General features: G+C 37.1%; 2 protein-coding genes across 2 annotated transcripts in view; one reads left to right on the forward strand and one right to left on the reverse strand.

The window, feature by feature from the left end:
* Window positions 1-13,429, reverse strand: part of LOC146161306 (serine/threonine-protein kinase SMG1-like) — a 52,640-nt gene extending 39,211 nt beyond the window's left edge. Inside the window, exons 1-17 of the mRNA XM_083383624.1 lie at window positions 13,303-13,429; window positions 13,000-13,148; window positions 11,964-12,110; window positions 11,041-11,158; window positions 10,792-10,898; window positions 10,025-10,118; window positions 9,365-9,462; window positions 8,540-8,716; window positions 7,767-7,982; window positions 6,716-6,894; window positions 5,864-6,006; window positions 4,713-4,837; window positions 3,758-3,888; window positions 2,723-2,923; window positions 2,090-2,205; window positions 899-1,118; window positions 38-250 (exon numbers count right to left, since the gene is read on the reverse strand). Coding sequence (XP_083239750.1) covers window positions 38-250; window positions 899-1,118; window positions 2,090-2,205; window positions 2,723-2,923; window positions 3,758-3,888; window positions 4,713-4,837; window positions 5,864-6,006; window positions 6,716-6,894; window positions 7,767-7,982; window positions 8,540-8,716; window positions 9,365-9,462; window positions 10,025-10,118; window positions 10,792-10,898; window positions 11,041-11,158; window positions 11,964-12,110; window positions 13,000-13,148; window positions 13,303-13,348 — 2,480 coding nt within the window. The 5' untranslated portion in view covers window positions 13,349-13,429. The remainder of the gene's footprint in view (window positions 1-37; window positions 251-898; window positions 1,119-2,089; window positions 2,206-2,722; window positions 2,924-3,757; window positions 3,889-4,712; window positions 4,838-5,863; window positions 6,007-6,715; window positions 6,895-7,766; window positions 7,983-8,539; window positions 8,717-9,364; window positions 9,463-10,024; window positions 10,119-10,791; window positions 10,899-11,040; window positions 11,159-11,963; window positions 12,111-12,999; window positions 13,149-13,302) is intronic.
* A 923-nt stretch (window positions 13,430-14,352) lies between these two features.
* Window positions 14,353-24,241, forward strand: LOC146161307 (EF-hand domain-containing protein 1-like). The gene is made up of 11 exons (XM_083384329.1): window positions 14,353-14,437; window positions 15,697-15,918; window positions 16,151-16,300; window positions 16,728-16,865; window positions 17,049-17,198; window positions 17,794-17,986; window positions 18,970-19,111; window positions 19,310-19,388; window positions 20,697-20,837; window positions 21,557-21,770; window positions 23,463-24,241. Exons 1-11 carry the CDS (start codon window positions 14,375-14,377, stop codon window positions 23,606-23,608), a joined length of 1,638 nt encoding a protein of 545 aa, XP_083240455.1. The 5' UTR covers window positions 14,353-14,374; the 3' UTR covers window positions 23,609-24,241.
* Window positions 24,242-24,434: the final 193 nt, after the last annotated feature.

Below are 24,434 nucleotides of genomic sequence, written 5' to 3' on the forward strand. Positions count from 1 at the left end.
TTTAGAACCATTCACTTTCCTTCGGACATACTCCTACCCGACACTGGACGACTTGAGCAGTCTTCCCATCAAGCTTTTGAAGTGGTGGGCGTGTAGGCTGCTGTCGACCCCGCCCACTTTTGCCACGACCACGCGTCGCGCGCCCCAACCCTCCCTGTGTCCGTACATGGACAGGTTCCGCTGGAGGGCGTGTTTGCTCGGCTTGGTTGTCTTGAAAAGGCGATTGGCGTCGTGTCGGTTGCCACCGTATCTAAGGTTCGGCGACAAAAACAGAGAAACTGTTTAAGTGGTGGTTTAACAATTACCCATGGTCAGCCGCCATGTCAGTATAAGTGGGGATGGTCGCAGCAACGATGCGTATTTAGCCAGCGAGTTACTGGTATATCTACAGAAGACATTTCAAACACAGGTTGTCTAAAAAAAGTTGTGCCTGTTTAACTGTGATAGGTTTTTAATTTTAGTAGTCTTACATAAGCAGTTTTCACATTAACAGTTTAGATATGGCCTTCTTAATTTACATGGTCGGTATATGATTTGCCAGGGCATTTTGTCAATTTAATGTGGTCTGCCCATGGCCGCCCAGAACATTCTACACTTAAAACAGGCCTTCCAAATGCGTTAAATACACCTAGCTTTTTAACTCATTTGTAAAGTACGATTTGTTGCTATTGGAGCCCGAGAATAGCCCAGGCAAAACATCTTTTGATGAGCCAACATCTTATAAGATTAGATACGTCAAGCATCATGTACCCATTGGAAAGTACGTATACATTAACGATTCGAAGACAAAAAAATTGTTAAATTTTCGAACTAAATAAATTTCCAAACGCGCAAGTTCTTCTACAAACAGCGGACGCCACTTTGCGCAGATATTACAAAAGCTAGCTAAACGACTCACTGTAAGACTTTGTCGATGTGTACGTACGACAGCAGTTCGGCGAAAGCCTTGCGAACTGACAGCTCCACGTTCCAGACCTGCACCAGGCAGCACTGCGTCACTAAGTCGTGGAGGGCGCTCGTCATTGGCAGCTGTGACGCAGCCGGTGCAGCGGAGACCACGAGCGCCACCTGGAGGCACTGGGAGGCCTGCAAGCTGTGCGACGGGTTGCCGTTCACACCTGGTATTTTCGGTAAGAAAAGCGTTTAAGTTGTGCTTTAACCGTACGTGAAACAATTACAGCCAAATAGTCAAATTTTAAATAAACACGTCTGTCATATAATAAAATGCACACAAATATATGTGTTTAATAAGAACTGTAATCTAGCCCCTCGGAAGCTTTCTACTTTTTGACCAACGATTACGGCCTACGTATCATTATAGTACACCGAAAAGCCATCGCAGACTCGACGAATCTGTCGATATATGATGCAAGCAGGGCAGGCCTGCAAAACAACTAGACTGCAGGGAGATTCGAACTCACGACCTTTGGTCATAGCGGGACCGTCGCTCTACCAACTAAGCTACACAGACTCAGAGAGGGAAAGTCGAGAAACATCCATACGCCAATACTTGCTACATTTGTTACTTAGCACAAGCAACTTCACAATGAAGGGGATCAACAGTACCGTATGCCATATAATTTGCCCTTTCTTTCATTATTTTTTTTTAAAGAACGCTATGTTGAAATTTGTTTTTTAGATATATTTCTACCGTTAAAAAGCAAAGTCAGGTCAATAAAAAGACAGGGTTTCACTTTACCACCACTTTCGCTTGCGTTTTGCTAACATTGTGAGCTAACAAGTTTGTTAAACCACTAGAAATTAAAGCCGAGTTTCCTGTTACATTAATCTAGTAACGGGCTGCAAATCAGGATATAATTCCAGGCGTACAGAGTGTGTGCAAACGGAATAAGGCCAAAATGGATAAAAAAATCTGGATAGTACTGCGCATTTGGCTTTATTAGGTCATTGGTTTTAATAATATGGTTTCATAGATTTTCTGCTTTAGGTCTTGTTGCTTCTTAGGTGCTATTGTGTGTTTTCATCCAAAGACGCCATGACGTAATTCAAACGCTGCGCGCGTAACATCACGCAGCCAAAAGCAACATGGCGACAAGAACTGCACGTATTTAAAAGTATCGCAACTCACCGACGGTGGCGACCGATCGCAGGAGCTCTAGCAGGGCAGGTTCGGTCAGGAGGGCGACGTCCTTGCTCGTTTTCAGACGGTCCAGAATCTCTTTGGTCCAATGCAGCAGAAGGGTTCTGCAGAGGTTTGCGGAAATCGCGTTTTTTTATTTCAAACAAATTAAATTTACAACTTGGGACGTGTGTTTAATAGGACGAATGGCTCACGGCGTCTTACGTTAGTCATTTTAATTAGAAATGATAGAAATAACGTGCCACATGCATAAGAGGCCATTCAAACCATTTTGTTTGGAAGCAAATATAAAAATGACGCTCAAAAGATTCAGTTTTATCCAAACTATACTTTTTGTGGCAGCGTTTAAGGGTTGCTGTTACAATGAATGGTGCTGTTTACTCAAACTGTTAGAGTTTCAGTTTATCCGTACCAAGCAATCCAAGCTGTTAGTGTTTATTGAAGGGAGTAAAACACAAGGAAACAAAAATCTGGGAAGCAAAAGGCGGGAAAACAATTTTGAACCACACTGCCATTTACTCGCGTCATCGAAACCTGACTCATGGCGTTTGCAAGCAGCCAAGCACACATGAGTAACTCAACAACAAAGCCTAACAATGGTTCTAATAATAAAGCTCAAACCTCGAATCGGCGGAAGTGGTTTTCTGCAGCAGCAGCTTGCCGAGTAGCTCCAGTATGCTGGTGTAGTGGTGGTGGGTGGCCGTCGTCACGCTGTCCATGAAGTTCACCCCGGCCCCGGCCACACCCCCAGCCCCACCTACACCGGGGTCAATCGGGGGCGCGTGGGAACCACCGTGGAAGCTGCTGAAGAAGTTCTTGTGTCTGCAAACAAAAAACGTATAGACTAATTGTATTTATATTTTATACCTTTTTAAAAACGGTTTTGCACTGGTTCAAAAGCGTTTTAACTAAACATGGCACAAAGGCAACGTTTTCCTGGTAAAACGTCTATTTTGTTATCTATACTTTGGCTCGGCTTACCTTTTCAACATATAACACAGAATCTCTACAGAAAAATTTAGATACAAGTTTCGCAAATTTTCTTTTATTCCTGAATAGGATATCATAAGGATTTGGTATCAGATAAAAAGGCCAACAGTTTTTCTTAATTCAAGTAAAGTATTTAAAAAAATAACAAACGCAGTCCCGGTCCAAGTCGTCAGTTGCCCAAGTCATAATTAGAGCAAGTCAAAAACTTGAGTAAACTCAACGATTGATATAAAAACTATATACTATATAAAATTTCCGATTATGAGCAATAACTTAACTAAAAAATACCAACTAACCAACACATAGTAAGCCAATCGTTTTACGTGCAAAAATTGATATAAATAGCTAAATTTTATAGTAACATGTTAAATGAAAACACTTATTTTCAACCCAAGTCATTTGACTTAATGACTTAAGTCAACAGTGACTGGAGTACACTGAAGTCAGGTCATTGACGGAAGTCATTACAACACAAACACTGATAGATATACGAATAATTTAGTTTCGGAAGCACAGAAATTTATAAACGGGCGAACAATTCACACTTTTAACGCCAAAGATCGATTTTCGAACTTTTCAGATGTATCCTGCCTCAAAGGTGACACGCTATGACGCTAACTGCCTTTTTTAAGGGCGAGTCCAATTTGCGCATGTCGGGCGACTTACCTTTGACAGTGCGAGTAGAGAACGTGTAGAACTGTGTACTGCAGGGCGGGAAAGGCGGCGGCCAGGTGAGTGTGGACCACTTGCAGACTGGTGTGAAGCAGCTCGAAGATGCTCGGAGACAGCGCGTACATCTGGACGTAAACGACAAGGTTACAAAGCCGTTAATTGCAAATTTACTCGTGCGATTGTGAAGGAATAAACAAACGACTATATTTAATACAGGGTTGCCACACAATTTTAGGAAAAAAATTCTAAAAATTTTCAAACAAAATTTATAGCTTTTTAAATTGTATAATTCGAGAACAAAACATTATAAATACCATGGTCAACACATTAACACAATAAAAAAATAGTTAAAAAGTTTCGAGGGTACGAAAAACTTAACTTTAGTTAGACCTAAAATTATTATGACGACTTAATTTGTTTTTTGAAAAATACGCAAGTTGATATTAAAGACATTCAAACGACTTCTAAATATTCAAAGACTTTGTGGAAACCCGGTAATACCAAAAGTTCAACAAACCAGCGATTTGCAGTAAACTTTTTAGCATTTAGTCGTGGGAGTTTGTAGTTGCTTTAAAAACATTTAACTTTGACAGCTGGAGACGAAACGCACCGTTTTATTTTTCGCCAGTTTTGTTAGATACGTTTTTACAGTAATTAATAATAACCGTATAAACTACAGGTTAAATATAGTTTGTGGTTTATATGAAACAAACTGCACAAGTTGTTTGGACTGGTTCAGTTCTCAAACACAATACAGAACAAACTTTTTTTCAGATTAAAGTGAATCGTGGCGATGTATTGTGGGAGTATACACACTCCGGCTACACTAATCCGCACAACAGAGTTTCTTTACCTTCCTCCGAGCGTTAGCGTTTAGTTAACAAAGCGTAACAGACGGTCGTCAGTTAACACGATGTGCATAGTAACACGCATATGACTCTGAACTTACGCCAATGAGAGAGTTCTTGGCGTCTGCGATCTCGTGTAGTGCAACCAGGTCGAACATGGCCGTCTTGTTGTGCTTTTCGTCCGATGAGCCAATGATCAGGTCCACGTCGAAAGCGTTTGATTTGTCTTCAACAAAAAAATAATGTGGTTATGACGTTGTTGATATAAACTGAACGCAGCGGGATTCTTATCGATCTTATTATCTTGTCTAAGTTTATGTGTATCTTGTTTAATTATAATTTATGTGATTTTTTACCTTTTGAATGACAAACGCTAGGGTCGCTATCGCTAGCTGTGTACAGTATATTCAGAAACCGAAACGGTTTTAATATTGCAGAGAATCAGCAGTTAGTACTTAAATAATACGGGTGTGGCCCCACAACATTTATTTTATGGTTTCTCGAATTTTCTTATCGCTCACCAAAGCTAAACTTATAAAAAAATCCTGGCTTTCTAAACAAGACACATACACGCAGCATGAAAGGGGCGAGACTGCTGTTAACGTGTAAACTTAAACAGACAATTGATAAGCTGGTACAGACCCAAGTATATGGTAAGTGCAAAAACTTAGTTATTTTACCAGGAGTGGCTCTTGTGGACTTTTCACTTAAAGCTACTTAAGGTGTGTTAAAGATTTAGAATTTGTTTTGGAATTCAACAGACTTACTTTGAAATTCAGCAGTCACAAAATATCAGTCATATTTTAAACCTAATTATTCCCTAGAAGTCTATTTTCGCAAATGTCTTCGTTACAAAAAGACATGTAACCAAATCGAAAAAAAAATTAACTATGTTTGATTCGTTAAGCGTTCGATAAAAGCAAGGTAAATAAATTAGTCCAATCTCAACATGCGTTGTTTGCGCGAGGACTAAAAACGTGCCCATGTTTCCAAACACGTCGCAAAACTGTGTTACAGGCAGACGGTCGTTGTTCGAAACAAAACCAGTCCGTTATTGAAATGGTACATTACATGTATTACGCCATTCTACCATCATCTGTATCTTACAAAGGAACGCTTTTCTGCAAAACATACCGCCGTTTGTTGTGCCAGATCGAACTTACTTTGTTTCCACGCAATGCGGGTTATGTTTCAATGGCGCAATGCCAACGGTAACTATTATTAGGTTAGAGTTGTGAGAAAAGGCATTTACCTTGCTCTGTGTCGGGGGAACTCGTTTGGCTTTCAAAAGGATTGTCAGGAAAAACATTGAGCTTGATGGCGCCATCTTGTGATTGTTCAGCGTGTGACGTCAGCAACATGTTGATTGCGTGTTGAAGTTCACCGGCGACATGTCTTGGGGAAAAATAGGTTTCGTTGAACTACTACAGTTTAAAAACTGAAAAGTCATTTAAAAGTCATGTATTGGGGATGTTTGATAATTTACATTTGACTTCAAAACCGCAAGCCTAATGTTTTTGGCAAAATTTTGGCAAAAAAGGGCCGTCTGATCCAACACCAAATGACGTCCTTACACTGGCCAAATAAACAAAATTGATGAAATTGAAAGTACATTGGTGATCTTGTTCAGGTTATTAGGCAACAGGAAACCTGTTATCATGTTATAATTGTTTTCCTATGGTAATTATATTTAGTACACCTATTACCAAAAATGACTATTTTTTGTTAATATCAAACTTTAGCAATGACAAATTTCGCAAATTAAAACGAATATATTCAACGGCTGGCATTTAAACTAAGCATGTGATTCAGCGATTTTTGGAAACCTTTCTAAATGCTTCTACACAGAGGTGGGCAACCTACGACACGCAGGCCAGATCGGGCCCGCCAACGCAAATCATCCAAGCCGCGACCTATTTTATAACTGGGCACGAGGCCATTTCTCAAATTTTTAAGACATTTCAACTACGTAGAAGCAGAATTTGCGCTTTGCGCACATCTTGTTACTGCCCGATCAACAGTCCTTGTTGTGTTAAGATGCGCGAAGTCAACACAGTTAAACTTTACAGTCCCAAAGAGGCCTTTCTATTTTTCTAGCACCTACCTGTAGGCGGTTTGCAACAGAGGAACACTCTTCACGGCCAAACAGGCCTGATAGAGGGCCAGCAACTCGCTACACAACTTTGGGTTCCGGGCGTGTTTCAGGTCCAACAGACGGCAGCTCGGGCCCAGAAGACCCTGGATGAACCAGGAGGGCAGGGCCGAGCCCACCTCCTGTACCATCTGGAAAAACAGTCGGTTTTCAACGTTTGAGTACGTTCAATAGAGTTAGCTAACTATAATATTTTTATTTTTATACTTCTAAGTATACAGGCGGCTGCTATATTTTGTTTACAGGGAGACGATATAAAACGAGCGAACTTGGAGACAAAAACTTAACAATGCAATTTTGACTGGCTCAACGTGGAGGAGTTAAACGATAACCTGGTATTGTAAACGAAATGTCACGACCTCGCATAGTATACAACCAAAAAATACCATTGTCTCTAAAAATTTATAATTTAAGGCACTGTCAGTTATGTGGCCGACGGTTAATGGGTTGGTATCCTACAGTATTTGTGGGCTAATAATAATATCATTCAGCGCTGCCGTTTCAATAACTAACTCAACATTGCTACAATTAACTGATATGAGATTTTTTATAATGCGATAGAACATGTAGATTAAACCTTGTAAACGACGGTCCAATGCGTTCTTTTAAATTCATTGACGTGAAGCGAATACTCCCAATAAAGGGACAGAGAACAAGATCAACTAGTTTAACACACTAGTATCTCTTAAATAAAAAAACGGCAATAACCTTGTTAAATTGAATGCTATTTCAGATGATATTACAAAATTTGTCAAAGTTTTTTGAAAAATGACTAAAAAAATTCATTTGAAATTGGTATTATTATTTTGCGTGCGAGTTTTAACGATTAACTAAGTTTTTTATTTTCTGCCGATACACCAATACAAAACAGTTAAACTACAAGGTCAACAAATTTAACAGAAAAAACAAACACCTCTAAATTTGTTTAAAAAATTGTATTCTTGTAATAGTGGTTATCGAGTAATAATGTCAATCGTTATTCGGGTAGTTTTCTTCCACTTACCACTGTGATAAAATCCAAAACCAGTAGCAGCCTCGGTTCGCTGCGGGATTTCTCCACGGCGTGGACGGCATACGTCAGAAGAGACTCGGAGAGCATCTCCTCTTTCCGCCACTGAACGGCGCCAAGGAGCAGCCTGGCGCACTCGTCAGCGGCGCAAGTCACTCTCAGCGATCCGTCGCCGGCGCATTGCGCGCAGAAGATAATTCGCTGCAGTGTCTGAACGGAAAGACAAATTAGATTATAAGACGTAATAAGAATATCAAAGCCCATACAAAAGTAGGAATCATTTTGAACGTTTGAAATAACCCTTTATTTATTTTGAACATCGATGCTTTTGTGTGGGCTTTGATACTTTTGTATAGGCTTTGATATTTTTATTACGCTTACTACAACCTCCAACCATTATGCTCCAAAGATTATAAGAAAATCTTGGAATATGAAAAAAGTGAAACAGAACATGACAAATTTGTACTGACTCCAGATATTTTTATCCTTCTTTTGATAAAAAAAACCCTTGAATTGAGTTAATGAGAGCTTAAGGCAAACATCGAAAATCGTGTAAGCAATAACAGAAGTTTGCCTATATATATATATAAATAACAGCGTTAGTAAATGTTAATTTTAAACCTAATTTTTACACTAGAAAATAGTTCTAAGCTTTAGACCCCAAGACATTTTTTTGTAATTTTACATATGAAAAGTAAATTTAAAGTATTCAGTAAAATATATTGACATAAATAAAGTAAATTCTGTACACACAAAAATATTTATACCTCCAAAATAAACGACTCTGTAATTGGAGGACCATTGTTTGCATGAAACACTGGCCCAATGCTTCGAACAACTGTGGAAAAGACTCTCATAAGCGCCGCCATCTTGGGAAGGCAGGATTCGGTGGAGGATTTATCTTCATCCGAAATGTCAGTCACTGTTTGCAGCTTATGAAAGTCCTAGGAAGAGACAGCAAATCACTAATTACTTCGTTTAAACAAACATTAATTGCCTTGAACAACTGTGATAAAGTTTAGTGGAAAAACTGTTCTCAATTAATTAAACCAGTGGTTTTCAACCGGTGTGCCACGGCACTCTTGGGTGTTATTTTTTTAAGGGTGTCGAGATATTTTAAATTCTTAAGGATTCCAATTTTTGCTCTATTGGTAAGCTTCTTGATACATATTTTGTTTACGATAAAAGTGCCAAAAATTAGTTTTTTTCACCCTTGTTGCACAGGTAATATGCTGTTTCCATATCGTTTATTGTAACATTACAGTTAACCATCAACAAGAATACAAGCAAGGGTGTAGTGAACTAATTATAAATCCTCTAGGGTGCCACAAGACGAAAAAGGTTGGAAACCACTGAATTAAACAATCAACACCAAATGATGTTTGCATGTAGAAAAGAAAAAAACAAACAATGTATTCAAAAGTTGTTTTGTAAAAATAAAAATATCATACATCCCAATAGTACTAGTGTCAGTCAATTTCTACCGCATTTTGTGCAGATAAGAATTTTAATGTTAAACAAGCAAAAAGGTATGTGCCTTAACTGCCGTTTATGCCAAACAAAATGAAATAACCAGGCAAAATAATACAAACCTCAGCATAGGCTTCCATGTCTTCAAGAAACTGGCTGAGTAATGTTAGTGAGAACTGCAAGTCAGTCAGCCAATGTGTGTGAAGGCTCACCAGAGATTCTGCAAACACATTGGTTTGTTGTCAGTGCAAAGTTTTATGAAGCAGTACTTTAAGAAACAAAATATTGCTTACAATATATGTTATTTTTAGAGATCAACCGACATACTTTTTCTGAACGATAGTAATACCGATTTGCTATATATATATATATATATAAATATATATGAAATGTGGTCAAATTTTAAATTAATTGAAATAAAATCTACATAACATTTTAGTTCCTATTATTTAAAACTATTTTGCATGTGAACTTGGCATAATGCTAGACCAAAAAAAAGAAAATTTGTTTGTTTTTTTAGGAACAGTGACATAATATTTTCGTAGTAAAATATTGGCCAAAAGTTTATGATAAATATATTGGTAGAACCAAATATCAGTTTACTGATACTATTGGTCTTTTCTCTAGTCATTTTCGAAGAGAAAAAATTGAAAAAAAAATGTCATCATACAGTGCAGTTGCATTTTTATGCAAAACACATAAAACAAGCTACTAATTAGCAGACTACAATTTTCCAGTTTACCTATGTTGTCCAAAGACACCGTATTTAGATGAAAACTTACCAGACACAAACAGAGTAAGACTCATCTTCTGCGTATGATCAATGTGCCAGCCAACCAAAATATCCACTGTGTCATGAAAATGTCTTGAAAATGCCTGCCAATATAATAAGAGTTTAATTACTATTGGAATTGTCAACAATCTTTATTATTAGTTCTGCAATAATATTTTATAATGTAACTTTTAAATCGAATATATTTATTTTTACTTAAAAATAACTTTGAATGTTTAATATTTTAACTAAGTATATCACATATGTTTTACAGCGAAGTGTTTTTAAGAGTAACGTATGTTTACTCAATAATGGGTGTCAAAATGTTTATCAAGGGGAAACTTAGTTGCCAATGTGAAGCCAAACATTGCTGAATACACAATTGGGAGCCCTGTAAACATACATGTATTCTTGGACAAGACCAAATGCATTGCCTTAAAAAGGAAATGCATTCTATAACAGTTTTTCAAACGCAGGGATGCTAAAGTTTGCACATGCGGTAGCTTCCTTGTATGTGCGCTCAATAATTAGTGGACCCCATAGCTCAGGTTTGCAAATAATGCCTTACAGGGATAGACCTTGACGTCATAATAAGAAACCCAAATTCGAGTTTAACTTGCTAATAACTAAAATAATCCATGCTGGTTGAAGCTTGAAGGCTACTCTGTGGCCAAAAGGGCAACAAGGGTCCTGGTTGAGAAACCCTGTTCTAATGGGCTAAGCATTAAGAAACAAATGTTCTTGGAATACTTTATTTTTATTTGGTAAATTGCTGACCTGAGGGTAGTTTTGTGCAATTAACACAAGCGGGTTGATACATATGGGAAGATGTTCTGGAGTGTCAATGTTTCCAAGTGTTGCCTGCAACTCGTCCAAGAGAATCACTAAAAGTAGAATAAACAATTGCTTACTGCTAGACAAATTAATTACAGTTGCTTCGAAAACCTATCCATTAACATAACATTTCAAAAAATATAACAAAAGTAATTAAATGTTACATCCCATAAAAGGAACTAGACAACTTACTGATAACATTTCCATATTTTCTGTCATCTCCATCAAGCAGAAGCAGTTTGTGCAAGCTTTCAAGCAAATAGTTCCGCACATTGTCATTTGCAATGGTTTGAAATTGGCGAAGCATCCACTGAAATTACATATTTTTAATATGTTAAATTTGGATAGACTATGGCAGGGGTTCTTAACCTCTTTGAGCCACCATCTCTTGACACAATTTATACAATAACATGATTTGTAGTCACAAAGTCCACATTGCTTTTAGTATTACTTTAAATCTATCATACACATAGTGTTTTTGGATTAGGACAAATATTGCACACACAGTGCAAAGATTCCATTAACGAAAAACCTGTAAGTTATGAAAAATTTGTTGATATCTGTGGCCGTGCAATTACGAAAATCATTTTCTATAAAGCACATTAAACTTGTTCATTATGTCACAAGTATCAATTGTTTAGAGTCAGTTGCAGATTGCTCAGTATAAATTCTTTGTTATGTGAGCCTACAAAACAGTATATAATTTGACACAGCGCAACATATGACATAGTGTACAATGGGCCTCTAGACTTAAAATATTTGCTTTTAAATAATAAAGTTAGCAAAAAATATAATTTAAGGTATGACCTGGTGTAATTTCACCTGACAACAATGTACAATACATTTATTCTGTTACATTTAGGTCACTGTAATTGAATATAAGTAACAACAAAACAAGATTATCACTGAGAACAATGTATTTTAAAAGTTAAAAGTTTACCAAACTTTTTTTCATAACTAAGAGTTCTTTTGGGCAGTGGTCATCAATTTTTTTCATAAAGAGCCGGATAACTGTAAACAAAGTCCCTGGACTAAGGTGTCTTGAGCATAGTGAGTACTGGTTTAGATTATCAAAATCGTAACTGTCTCAGACAGAGTTTTAAAATAAAACAAACCTGAAAAAATAGGTAGGCATCCTGTGACATATGATGTCCAATAAGGCCAAATACAACTGCAATGTCTTTTTGAAGACTGACACCACTTCTTTCAAAGAATACATCAATCAAAGCATTAAGGACTTGTTCAAGACACCGTGATAGTATCTGTAGGTACATGATGAACAATTGAATATATTAAACCTTTTGATTGAACAATTCAAACACATATCTGAGGCGAAGCTTTATTCAAATTGTAGATGACAACAAAAATCCCACATATATATAGTACTGTGAGAGCTTTTATATGCTAAATTGGATTTATTTGTACTTAAACTAAATTACACAGGCTTGCATGGTGGCAAGGCAAATCAAGAAGCAGTCTAAGATATTTTGTGATCTTCAACGAAGTTCTACAAAAGTATTCTGCGATATATACTACAAGGACTGTTATTAGTTGGAAACTCACTTGACTCCAATATTTGACTGTAAATTTTGTCACTTCTGTGATTTTAGGCAAGTATTCTACACCAAAGATATTTGTACAATTGGAAGTCTCAAAAAGACAATATTAAATGTAAAGTGTCTGCATATGTACGACCTGAACTGCTTTCCATAATTTGTCCCCGTCAAATGTTCGCCCACTAATTTTTTTGCCAAAATGTGATATATATGCTAGAAAGGCCTATTATTCATTGCAACTTATAACTAAAAAAGCCCATTATTCATTGTAAAGGCTGTAGTATTTACTGACATGGTACGTAACACACAGCGACGTATTAGAACACAAGTAAAGAATTAAATACTAGAAAGGCCGGCGATATTTTGCACCACATGATGTGACTGGCATACCTTTGGGCAAGCATTTCACAAAAAAAAATTTGCTAGGACTGGAATACAATTGGGTGCAGAACGGCAAGTTAGTATATGGCACTACACCAGGATTACTTGATTGTTTAAATTATCATAACTCCTATCCACAAAATAAGCAATGCTATTTAGTCACTGGTATAAAAGTTCAACTGCAAAACATCACCAAAGGTGTTAAGCTCTAGACCTGTTTGTTTTCTGGCTTTTTAACGAAGTCTTGCAGCAGCGAGGCTGCTTGCAGTCTTCGTTCCTGATCATCCTCTCTCCGACAAACACGTTGAATGAGCAACCACAAGTTCGCATCATCGCTGTGACTGGAGCTGTGGAAATTGCGATCTAAAACATACAACAATATTATGATTTAGGATGCCATATTATCATTTCTAACATTTACAAAACATCTGGAGCAAAGATAGTTTTATTCTGCATAGATTATCATGCAATACAAGTTGTCTAAGCCTTTACCAAGTCTGAAAGAAGGCTAACTTACCTCTAAAATGTCGCATGTCACCCCCTGAGTTTCTTAAAATCAACATTTATTTTGTTCTTCATGTCATCAAATTCGTTTACGCTTTGCAAATGCTAAGTTTAACTTTGTCACCTTTAAAACATGTACGATCTACAAGTAAATGGGTAAGAACAGCACTTAAACGTAGTTCCGTCTAAAGTTTATTTTGTACTTGCGCAAAAAGCCCATTTTTAAAACAACTTAAATTTTATCAGCTTATTAATCAAATATGACATAACATTTTTTTACGTAGCCTACTGAACAAGCTATAATGTTAAGCAGTAGCCCAGGAGGAACTTTTAATATCAGCAATTAGGATTAGCAGTGCTAATGCTAAAAGTCAAATTTTACGAAAAAAGCGACATAGAAACTTTATACGCAGTACGTTTTCAATACTAGCCACGGTAATAATTTTTTTTGTCGACCAACTTATACACGTTCGTACAGCTTTATTAAATTAAAAATAACAAACTATTTAAAATAAAAATAAAAATCTTCTGTATAACTATACAGCGGAATTACCTATGTTGAAAATAAACCTCAGGTTCAATGACAATTTTATCTACATTAATTGCCTAAACAACTAATCTTACATAAATATAATATACCTATTGGATATATAACTTTGAAATAAATGTATTTCATTTCAAGGTAGTTCACTTCGCTTTGTAGTCCGCTCATGGTTTAAATCTCTTTGGTCCGCTTTATAACCTTTCATAAAAAATATTTAACACCGCAAGTGACCATTGTGTACCATATAACAACGGTAACCAAGGTAGCGGAGATAGAAGATACACGAAGTTAGAGAACTGCAAGACCCTAATTAACTAAACGCGCCTAAAGCATTAGTCTTTAAACATAGGTTTCTTCGTATAGATATTCCATTAGGTTCTAGAGTAAATTTACACTGACTTACTGCAAAAAAGTTGTAGCGTGAACCTATTCCAAAGCAATTCGTCGTAATTTAAGTAAACTGATTTTGTTCTGTGCTATTAAAAACTTAATTTTTACTTTTCGAATATTTTCAGACTTGAATATATATTTAAAATTAGCAATGGCAACAACCAGGGCAGAGGGATTGCCATTCCTTCCTGGAAACACATTTGAAGACCCGACTGTAAGTTTTTACGGCGCTCTTTCACTATTGTACGTAAAAATTAATAAAAAAAAATTTTCTTCAAATGCCGCATACCACAACGCATATTGTTTGGGTTAGGGTGCGGGTTAGCGTTTGGTTGAGGGTGGGTCAAGTTATTATTAATAATAAACATAATATTACTTGACCCACCCTCACCCAAACGCTAACCCGCACCGATAATCAATTAAATAAAGTTATACTAAAAGTTTTCTATTTGGCCGGCGATTGTTAATCCTTACAGTTATCCGGTTCATGAACGATAGGCCAGAAGTTATTTTATAATGTGTATGTTGTTTTATATATAATTCTGTAATTAAAGTAAAGTTTGGTTAACCTTGATCTAGAACAGCGGCTCTCAACCAGTGGACCATGGCTCACTGGTGGGCCATGGAAGCTTTTTAGGTGGGCCAAAGACAAATTTAAAAAAGCTAGATTTATTGAAGAATTTAGTTTCATTTGTGTCACTATACCTAATCCCACAGGAATAATGGCTTGGAATGTAAATGAAACGTAAATTTATTGTTCAGAAGCAAGTACCTCACTAATGCACGGTTGAATAAATAATAATCTATTTTGATATATGCTCCGCTACTTTTTGTTCTAAACCTTTTTTATAGTTTGTTTTTTTCATAAAAAAAAGTATTTGGTCACAAAATTTATGTGCAACGATAATGGACCACAAAAGAAAAAAGGTTGAGAACCACTGCTCTAAGGTGAGCAACTGCGCAATAGCGCAGCCACACCAGATAAATTGCGCAGTAAAAATGACCTTTTGCGTACTTTGCATCCTTTTCTAATTAAAACTAAAAATCTTCACATGTTTCCACAAAGTCTGAGCATTTCGTATTGGCCTAAGTCAGCGGTTCTCAACCAGTGGACCATGGCTTACTGGTGGGCCATGAGAACATTTAAGGTGGGCCAAAGACCAATTTAAAAAAAAGCTAGACTAAGTTTCATTTGTGTCACTATATTTTATTTTATTTTACAGGATTAGTGGCTTGGGGAGGAAATAAAAAGGAATGTAAATTTGCACGGTTGAATGCACGGTTGAAATAAATAATTTTTTGATAAGTTTTGAAATATGTTCTGCTGTGTTTTGTTCTAAACCTATTTTACAGTTTTTATTTTCATAAAAAATTATGGGGCCACAGAATTTTTTTTGCAACGTAAATGGGCCACAAAAGAAAAAAGGTTGAGAACCACTGATCTAGAATAACTAAGACTACTTGTATGTACAGAAAACTCGATACCATGTGACCAACACTCTCAAGTTTAAGAATGGGTATGCTCAGCAAAACTCACCAACTGTTGGCCTTGGTGGCGAGAGGCTAACAGTCAATCAGCTTTCCGAAGCTGAACTTGATGAACTTGCAAACAAGATGCCAACGCTGACTTATGGCCAAGCCAAACAAGCACCCCCAGAAACCTTTGTGCCAGCACATTTGGCATTTGACAAAAAGGTTATAATTTAAGCAGATTTATTTATTTAAAATTAGTATTTATGTGATTTGGTATATTTTAATTATTACACCTGTAGTTTCTGAATTAAACATTTAATTAAATTTTTCAATTTCTTTCTACTCAAGAATAGTAGTACGAAAGTTAAGGCAATAAATTTTTACCATAATATTTTTTATTTATTCACTTTGAACTAATTAAAATTAGGTGGTTGATAAACAAATTTGTTAACAGGTTTTAAAGTTCATTGGTTACTTCAAAGAAACTGTGCATGAATCACCACAAGAACATTACCGAGTTCGCCCAGTCGAAATATTCTATTACTTGGAGGATGATAGCATTTCTGTTGTTGAACCAAATGTAGAAAATTCTGGAATGCCACAGGTACATGCTGTAGTGTTAAGTATTTCTTTTAGATCTTGTATAGCTTCAGATCTTGTTTAGCTTTAATAATAAAATATAAAATGATCATACACAACAAACTTGTGTTTGAATGTAAAAAATATCCAACATATCTTAGTTATATTTAAAACAGGTTCCTCTGGCAATATATATTATTTAAATAATATGTAATATATATTGCCAGAGGAACCTGTTTTAAATATACTATGCCTGGTAGCAACAGCATATTTATATTTTAGTTATTTAGTTCATTTATAAATTATAAATCTTACATAAAATTGTCATTGAGTTCGGATTTTGCACATAAAAAGTCTATTAGACTATCAGTGGGTAATTGGGTAAAGCTTTAGAGTTTTCCAACTGTGAATGTAATAGCAGAGATATTAACATTTCATTCAATTTTTATCAGGGTAAGCTGATTAAAAGGCAGAGATTACCAAAAGATGATCAAGGTGACCATTGGCACTGGAAAGACCTGAATCTTGGCATGAACGTTGTGTTTTATGGAAAGTCATTTAGAATCACCAACTGTGACAAATTTACATCTGTGAGTGACAAATCTTTCTAAGTATTAATAGAATAAATTACATTTAGATTTTTTTGTTTAAAATCCTCATAACAAAATTAATAGAATAGGACAACTTTTTAATACTTGGATACTACATGGAAACAGTGTTCTGGCCAGATCAACATATATTAAAATACTTGATTTGCAAACGCACATGCTTAGAACTTCATGGAAAGTGAGGGTCTGATCTTGAATGAACCCGAATCGGTTCCACGTGACCCTTACACCGAAGGTCGCAAGCAACCACTTCGGTCCTTCACAACCAGATCCGACTTTGACAAGCTTAAAAAGTTTCTTAAACTGGACAGAAAGGTTGGTTTCCACTTAATATTTTACTGTTAACGCAACTGGAACACAACTTGTTCATGGTGACTTTTTGTTACCAGGTAAATGGAAGTTGGGAATGTCATTTTCCTGGTAATTTACTTCGATATTAGTATTTTTGGCAAAAAGGATGTAGGATTTTATACTATATGATTGCATTACTATGGTATAATGAAATTAAAAGTACCTTGATAACTTAAAAAGCATGTCATCTAGATTCATAGGGTAAAGTTTTAGCGTTAGGGAGCCTATCTATCTTGGATTTAAATGTAGTATTTTATATGGAATTTACCTTAAAAGTCGAAAACGCTATGTTGTATCGCAAAAAAAGTGGAGAATTCACATATAATTTATGTATAGGATTGGGACTAAACCTAACCTGATATCAGACGAGTACATTTACACACACTTGGTATAGGTTATCGGCTTAGATCCGATTTATTCAGAAATTCCCTAAATGCTAGTGGTAGTCGCCGCTAGCTCTCGCGCAATGAAAAGAAATCATGCTGCAAAACCCTCTTCCTAAGTGGCGCCACTTATCATCTTTTTGCCTGCTTCAGTCTCGCCCTTTCGTTTTGATCAGGTGCTGAGGTTCTACTGCATGTGGGACGACCGCGACTCGATGTTCGGCGAGATGCGACCTTACGTGCTGCACTACTTCCTCGTCGACGATACGATTGAGATCCGCGAGGTGCACAAGCCCAACGACGGGCACGACCCTTTCCCTGTGCTGCTGCGCCGACAGCGCCTGCCTAAGAATAGGAACGACGTCGATTGTGAGTTTTCATCGTTGTCGTTGTTGCCTCTTCCTTTTAAACCTCTCGAACTTTGTTTGTTTCTGTTTCACGTTCAACTTCTCGCAAACCGACTCTTCTTCAACTCTAGACAGAGTTACTTCACTCATTTGATATTGCTAGTTGAGTATGTATTCACAAATCTTAGTAAACACGATAAAATAGCACGGTGATTCAGACCGCTAGTTTATAAGACTTATCAAATAGAATGCATCGCAAACGTCGCTCAGCGACGCAGCGCGTTTTTTTTAATACGAAGGGACGTAGACGAAAATCAACACAACACAAGCAACACAAACACCAACTATGATCTGTCCAAGACATTCGATTATGTTCAACAGAAACATTATTCAAATTTGGAGGTGGATTTTTGCCCGGCTCGCCCGTTACCTAACTTCGATATTCGCACTATACTGTAGCCCAAAATTGTAACTTTTGTGTTGATATTGCAATTTGGATTGAACCTTTTCTAAGACCAATTTATTTGACATTTTGTTTTTTAATTTGTGAACAATTAATTGACTGTCCAATACTTACATTTTATTCCGATACCAATATGCGATATTTTTTACCAAAACTGTCGCGATCCAATCCCATATTAAATGACCCCATTAATATGCACAAACAGGCAAAATAGATGGAGAGCAATTTTTTTATTACCTCCAGCTGTTAATCTAATATTTTTGGCAAGAAATACGTTTTTAGGTAAACATTATTTCGTTACATAACAAATTGTTGGTAAAATCCCCGATATTAGTTTGGTATCTATACCGATACCAACCCTATCGGCCGAATACCGATACTACCTCTTGGTATCGGCACATCAATATATGTAACAGTCATTTATTTTAACAAAGAAATACGGTGAAAAATGGTTCATTATCAGGAAAAACATATTTGATTTATTTATGAATTGCAGTCTAACACTCAATTTCGTCTCGATAATTACATTTTTCTTTTTTTAGCTTCGTTTCCCATGATCGTGATGGAACTTTCCGATCACGAGGTGAAGGAATGGTTCACGCCGCAAGATTTCGCGATCGGCAAGACCTTGTTCATCTATGGCAGACGGGTACTTATCTACGACTGCGACGATTTCACAAAAAAGTGAGTGAACCCGAATCTTTACCAGCTGATTAACCTTTTTATGTTGCCTTGTTTTTTTCATAAAAAAACGCTTGGTTTAACTTCTCGTGTGGTTGTCTTTAAAGATAAAATTAATCGCATTTGAACTTTAAGTATTGCGTCTAAAGGTAGATTTGCAACGTATGGAAGGAAAATAACGTATTTCTCTGTAATATGCAGTTACTTTCGGGCGATGTTCAACATGCGAGACTTTACACCGATTCCTGTCAGTGGACCTGCCGGGGATCTCGCTAAAATGGTTAGTGTATTGCTTGATGGTCGCGACTCGCGACATTTACTGTTTATAATAAATTGCTGTTGAACCGATTGTCTAAGTTTGGAATCAAGTGTAAAAAATTAAAGGATTAGTAAAAAACGTCATAATATCCTGAAGATATTCTTTAGAGTTTCCTGTCTGACGGGGGTCTTTAACCGGATCACTGTGGGGTCTGTGTCCTGGCATTTTTTTTTTTCCGGGTCAAACCGGGTTTTTTTTGGCCAGTATAAAACTAAAATTATTACTAATACTGACACTTACCTATTACCTACACCAAAACAAAAGGTGAAAAGTTGACCTTCTGCCAATGCGCAGTTATAACTCGGGCCCACCTCCCTGTGGCGGCACCATATCCCTTTGGGAATGGTTGTCCGGAGGAGGGCCTGAACCATTACTGACACTTCAGACATTCCCGGCCTTTTTTTGGCCAATGGGAAGACAAAGCCACTACCCTTTTACCTGTTACTTTACTCTTACTTTCTTTGCTTTCTTTTAGTTAGCAAAAAAAAAAGAAAAAGTCAGTCATTTATGAGAAAAATATATTTCGCAACAAAATAAAGCTTCATCAGTCTTTTAATTCAAATGAATCCTTATTTTGTGGCGAAATATTTTATTTTGTATGGATGAATAGGACTATCAATTGATCAAGACAAAAAAGTCTAAAGAATATTCGCTTTGTGATGCTATTTCTAAACTGCCTTGAATACTTTATTTGCGAGTGAGAAGCGTTGTAGTATTTCATTCGATGCGCAATTTTTTGTCGCAAAATCGATGCCAAAAATGCACAGGCGCGCTACGTTTGTCCGGTATTAATGAAAAGCAACGTTTTGTTTTCTACAAAGTACAATCTACATTTCTTCACGATGGCAAAACTTGAGATCTCACAGTATACACTTTGACGAGTTTAGCCAATTTTTATTTATCCTGCTTACCAAACACACTGGCTGTTAGAGAGGCAGGTAAAACCAATTTAAAGCAACAAACTATATGTTTATAAAAGTTGATATCCCACGCCTTTTGCAAGTAAGTGATAACAATGACTTCAGATTAGACCAAATCAATTCTTTCGAATCAAGAGACTGACTTTTTAGTCGAGCTTTATTTCTCTTTACATCTTATAATAATAGACTTTGATTACGCGAAAAAGCGTAGGATTTTGCAATTGCTGGTGCTTGCCGACAATGAACCAATCAAATTGCAAACTAGAAATAGAAATATGGATAGTCTACTCTACATATACATGGCACTCTGTTTTTCTTGAGGTTTGCTTTTAACTATTAATTTCTGCAGGAGCTGCCGCCGTACAATGGTTTCGGTTCGCTGGAAGATTCCAAGCAGAACTGTCTTAGCCTCGTGCCTCAGCCGCCGAAGAAGGATTTCATCAAAATGCTCGAGAACGACCACAAGGTTCTTCGCTATGAGGCTTCAATGGTGAGAATATTTGAACACACAATGATCTCTATGGTCTTCGATTAACTGTAATTAAGACAGTATAATCTATTGAATATGTGGGGTGTAGTGTTTCTCGATGGTCTGACAGTCTGAAAATGCTAATGAATTTTACCAGATCATAAGCTTATTTTCGTCATTTTCTAAAATGTTTAGGCTAGGTCTTTGTTGATGGGTAACGAAAGTTTGCAAAGTAAAGTATTACATAGATTGATTTAATTTAAAGAACTTTAGGTTGCTATTTTGTACTTGCTTAGAATCTCACGTAGCGAATTAAGTAACAGCCTTAGTAGTATAAAACATTTTTTTTTAATTTTAGTTGATATGCAGGAAGCGCGGGTAATTAAGGGTTTCCGGAGACGACCACAAGCCATAAAACTAAATTAATCATAATCCTTACTCTCAGTGTTTTTTGGGGTTTTGAAGAACCGAAATTTCGTAAAACTTAAAAAAATAGCCTACCGCTATACATGTCCTACGGCTTAGAATTAGCACGTACTATTTGTAAGCAGGTTTGTACGCCTACGGTCCCCGAGTGGTCACCCAAGCCAAACAGTAAAACACTATACTTAAACTGTATTTAGCCTTTGTCATCCCTACAATTCCTGCCAAAGCAGAAAAACTTATCTCGTCAGCCTCCACAAACCTTCCTTTCGACACCACACACATATTAATCTCCTTCTCCTCCACCCTTCATCCAGGAGTCGGTCCGGCAGGAGGACCGCAACCGCCGTCTGATCATCTCCTACCGCCTCTCGGACGACATGGTGAGCATCTTCGAGCCGCCGCAGCGCAACTCTGGCATCATCGGCGGCAAGTTCCTGGAGGCGACGCGCATCTCCAAGCCCGGCTCCAACGTCGAAAGCCCCGAGTTTTACGGCCCCGGCGACTTCGCCATCGGCGCCACCGTTCAAGGTAAAAATCGGTTTTTGGCTTAGTCAAGCATTAGTAGTCATTGAAATAGTTGGTCCTGGAATCGTTGGATTAAGTCAAACATTGTGATAAATCCTTCTGGGGCGGCTGCAAATGTGAGTGGGTAAAAACGGTTTTAAGCTATAGGTAAAGCCCTAATTGCATATGTCATTAGGAATTGTAGATCCTGGCATCGTTTGGGATTTAGGTTCACTGGCAAATTAGCAAAAAATGTGAGTAATAAAACGTTTTTCAGCTAGTTTGAACATTCTACAAAAGCGAGTAGGTAAAAAACGGTTTTAAGCGAAGTCGAGCTCTATTAGTATAAGGCATTAGGAATTGTAGGTCCTGACATTGCTGGGTTGAGATTCATGTTCTCCGGTGAATTAGCAAAATGTAAGTAATTAACGGTTTTAAGCTAGCTCAAGCCCATGCAATAGTAGGTCCTGGTATCGTTGGGTTGAATTAGGCTCACTAGAAAATTAGCCAAATTCGAGTAATTAACGTTTTAAAAAAAAGGTCGAGCATTTAAAAAAATCCTTTTTGGATGGGTGCAAAAGGTGAGTAGGTAAAAACGGTTGTAAGCTAGGTCGAGCCCCCAAAGTACTTGCAATTGAAGGTCCTGGTATTGTTGAGATTTATATTCACTGGGATCGCAGCGAGATATATTGGTTGTTCTGCGGGAACAAAAACCAAGTGATGAAGCAGCCCTGGAGCCTTTCTTGAAAACTAAACGCTTAAATATAAAACTACATTTTCAAAATGGAATTAGTTGGAATCCCATTGCGTTATTAATATTTATAAAACATAACCTTAAATCTAGATTAAAAGAATCCCGTACTGATGTTGACAAACCGGAAAGTATATCCACTTGTAAATAATATCATTTGAACCTTGTTCGATGTAGAACCAAACCTTCACAAGTAAACGAATCTGTCAACTTCCGCTTGTACATTGGAACACCCTAAAGCCGCAAATTTCATTCTTTTGTTTGCTCGCTTTTGGCAAACCCCATTTCTGTGTTGCTTTAAGTCACGTAGCCCATATATTTTATGCACTGCGGCATCGATGTCGGTGCGAGGCTCTTAAGAGGCAGAAACTATAGGCTTATCTTGGGTTGGCACTTGAATGCCATAGTTTCAATTAGAACGCGGGTTGTACAAAAGATAATAAAAGCCTTATTTATAATAAGGTGCTTGCGAGTTGGTTTCGAATTTATGCCAAGCTTCCTGAAATGAATTTACAACTGTATATAAAAAATGTTAAAAAAAACAATGTTCTTCAACACTAATTTAAAGATGATCGAAAGGTTGCGCCTAAAATCTGCAATTTTCGTCCATCCAGCTTTTCAAAGTGAGTCGCGTTGTTCGCCTTAATATACCCTGTTTGTATTGTAGACCATGTTGGGCAGCAAGTATAGGCTTTATCTCCGCCACGTGGTTGTCTAGAGATTTGTTAATAAATCATTGATTTTCCGCAACCGGTTCCTTTGCATATGGCTTATTCACTCTACTTTCGAAATTTCTGTTTTAAAAGTTATGCTTAAAACACCTAACCAATGGGTGTGGGGTGTGCTTAAACAGGGGAATAATAAGATTTGGGAAATATAAGAAGTTGTACGGCCGCCATGACTCGTACCGGTAATATCAGCCGTTTATTTCCCGTTTATTAACGTCAACTCTAACCTTTATCCAGTTTTCAAACACCGCTTCACCATCACCAACTGCGACGAGTACGTACTCAATTACCTGGAAAAGAACGCCGACCAGTATCCCATCTCCACCATAAACAGCATCCGGGCGATCCACAGAAAGCAGGAACTGGAAACCGGCAAGGCCTAACTCGTTGGCCAAAGTTGTGTGTTTGTGCGACCCTGGAATTATTTTCATTTTGTTTTTAAGATGAACGTTTCGCTTTTCTTACTCCTTCATAACATATGTAGCTTGTAAATAAAATGCTAATTCATGTGTAATGTATTTTACGTGTGGCGCCAATGTCTTGTTTTCAATGTTAAACTTGCGACGTTAATGTTTTCACACGCGCTTTGCTGGACCAGGCGCGAGGTTTAACTATTACAAAGAAAATAAAACTCTAGTTTAAATACAAAGCCCAACAATGGTAAATTGAAAAAGTGGTTCTAATGATAAGCCTAAATTTAATTGCCCTTATCTATTTTTTCGACCAGGTTGTAACACTCTAATTTGAATAAATTCGTGAAGTAGAACCTATAACACCCCACAAACACTGGTTCAGTTTTTATGCCGAAATATGGCTTCCTTAAAAGCGCATTTCAGAATAGACATTGGATTTGCCCTCTATTGTCGGACGAACACTTCGATAAATTGATGTGGCCTCTATTTTAATGAGCTGTCTGCGTTTAGCAACGGCATTTCTCACATTTTGTTTTATTAGTATCTATAACATTGAACGCTTTTGTTTCGTAGAATTTTATGGGAGCATAAAACCTAAAAAACGCTGGCCAACTTCCTTGGCGAATTTTCAGAGCTATTTTAGTCCAGAGCGGATGTTTAGTCGGCGAAGAAAAGCTTACAGTGAGTGCAACATTTTTCGACAAAGAGTTTTTAAGTTCAATTAGCAACATATACATTTAGAAATTAGATGAAAATAACGTCACATTTGACATATCCATGACGGAGCCATTCTTTT

Source organism: Ascidiella aspersa, chromosome 3, assembly GCF_963924565.1.
Source record: "Ascidiella aspersa chromosome 3, kaAscAspe10.2, whole genome shotgun sequence".
NCBI classification, from domain to species: Eukaryota; Metazoa; Chordata; class Ascidiacea; order Phlebobranchia; family Ascidiidae; genus Ascidiella; species Ascidiella aspersa.

Bases quoted from the DNA above. Each gene is read 5' to 3' on its own strand.
- LOC146161307 (XM_083384329.1), top strand. From the start codon at position 14,375: ATGGCAACAACCAGGGCAGAGGGATTGCCATTCCTTCCTGGAAACACA. The intron at 15,919-16,150 runs GTTATAATTTAA...ATTTGTTAACAG, and splicing joins ATTTGGCATTTGACAAAAAG to GTTTTAAAGTTCATTGGTTA. The intron at 17,987-18,969 runs GTGAGTTTTCAT...TTCTTTTTTTAG, and splicing joins GAATAGGAACGACGTCGATT to CTTCGTTTCCCATGATCGTG.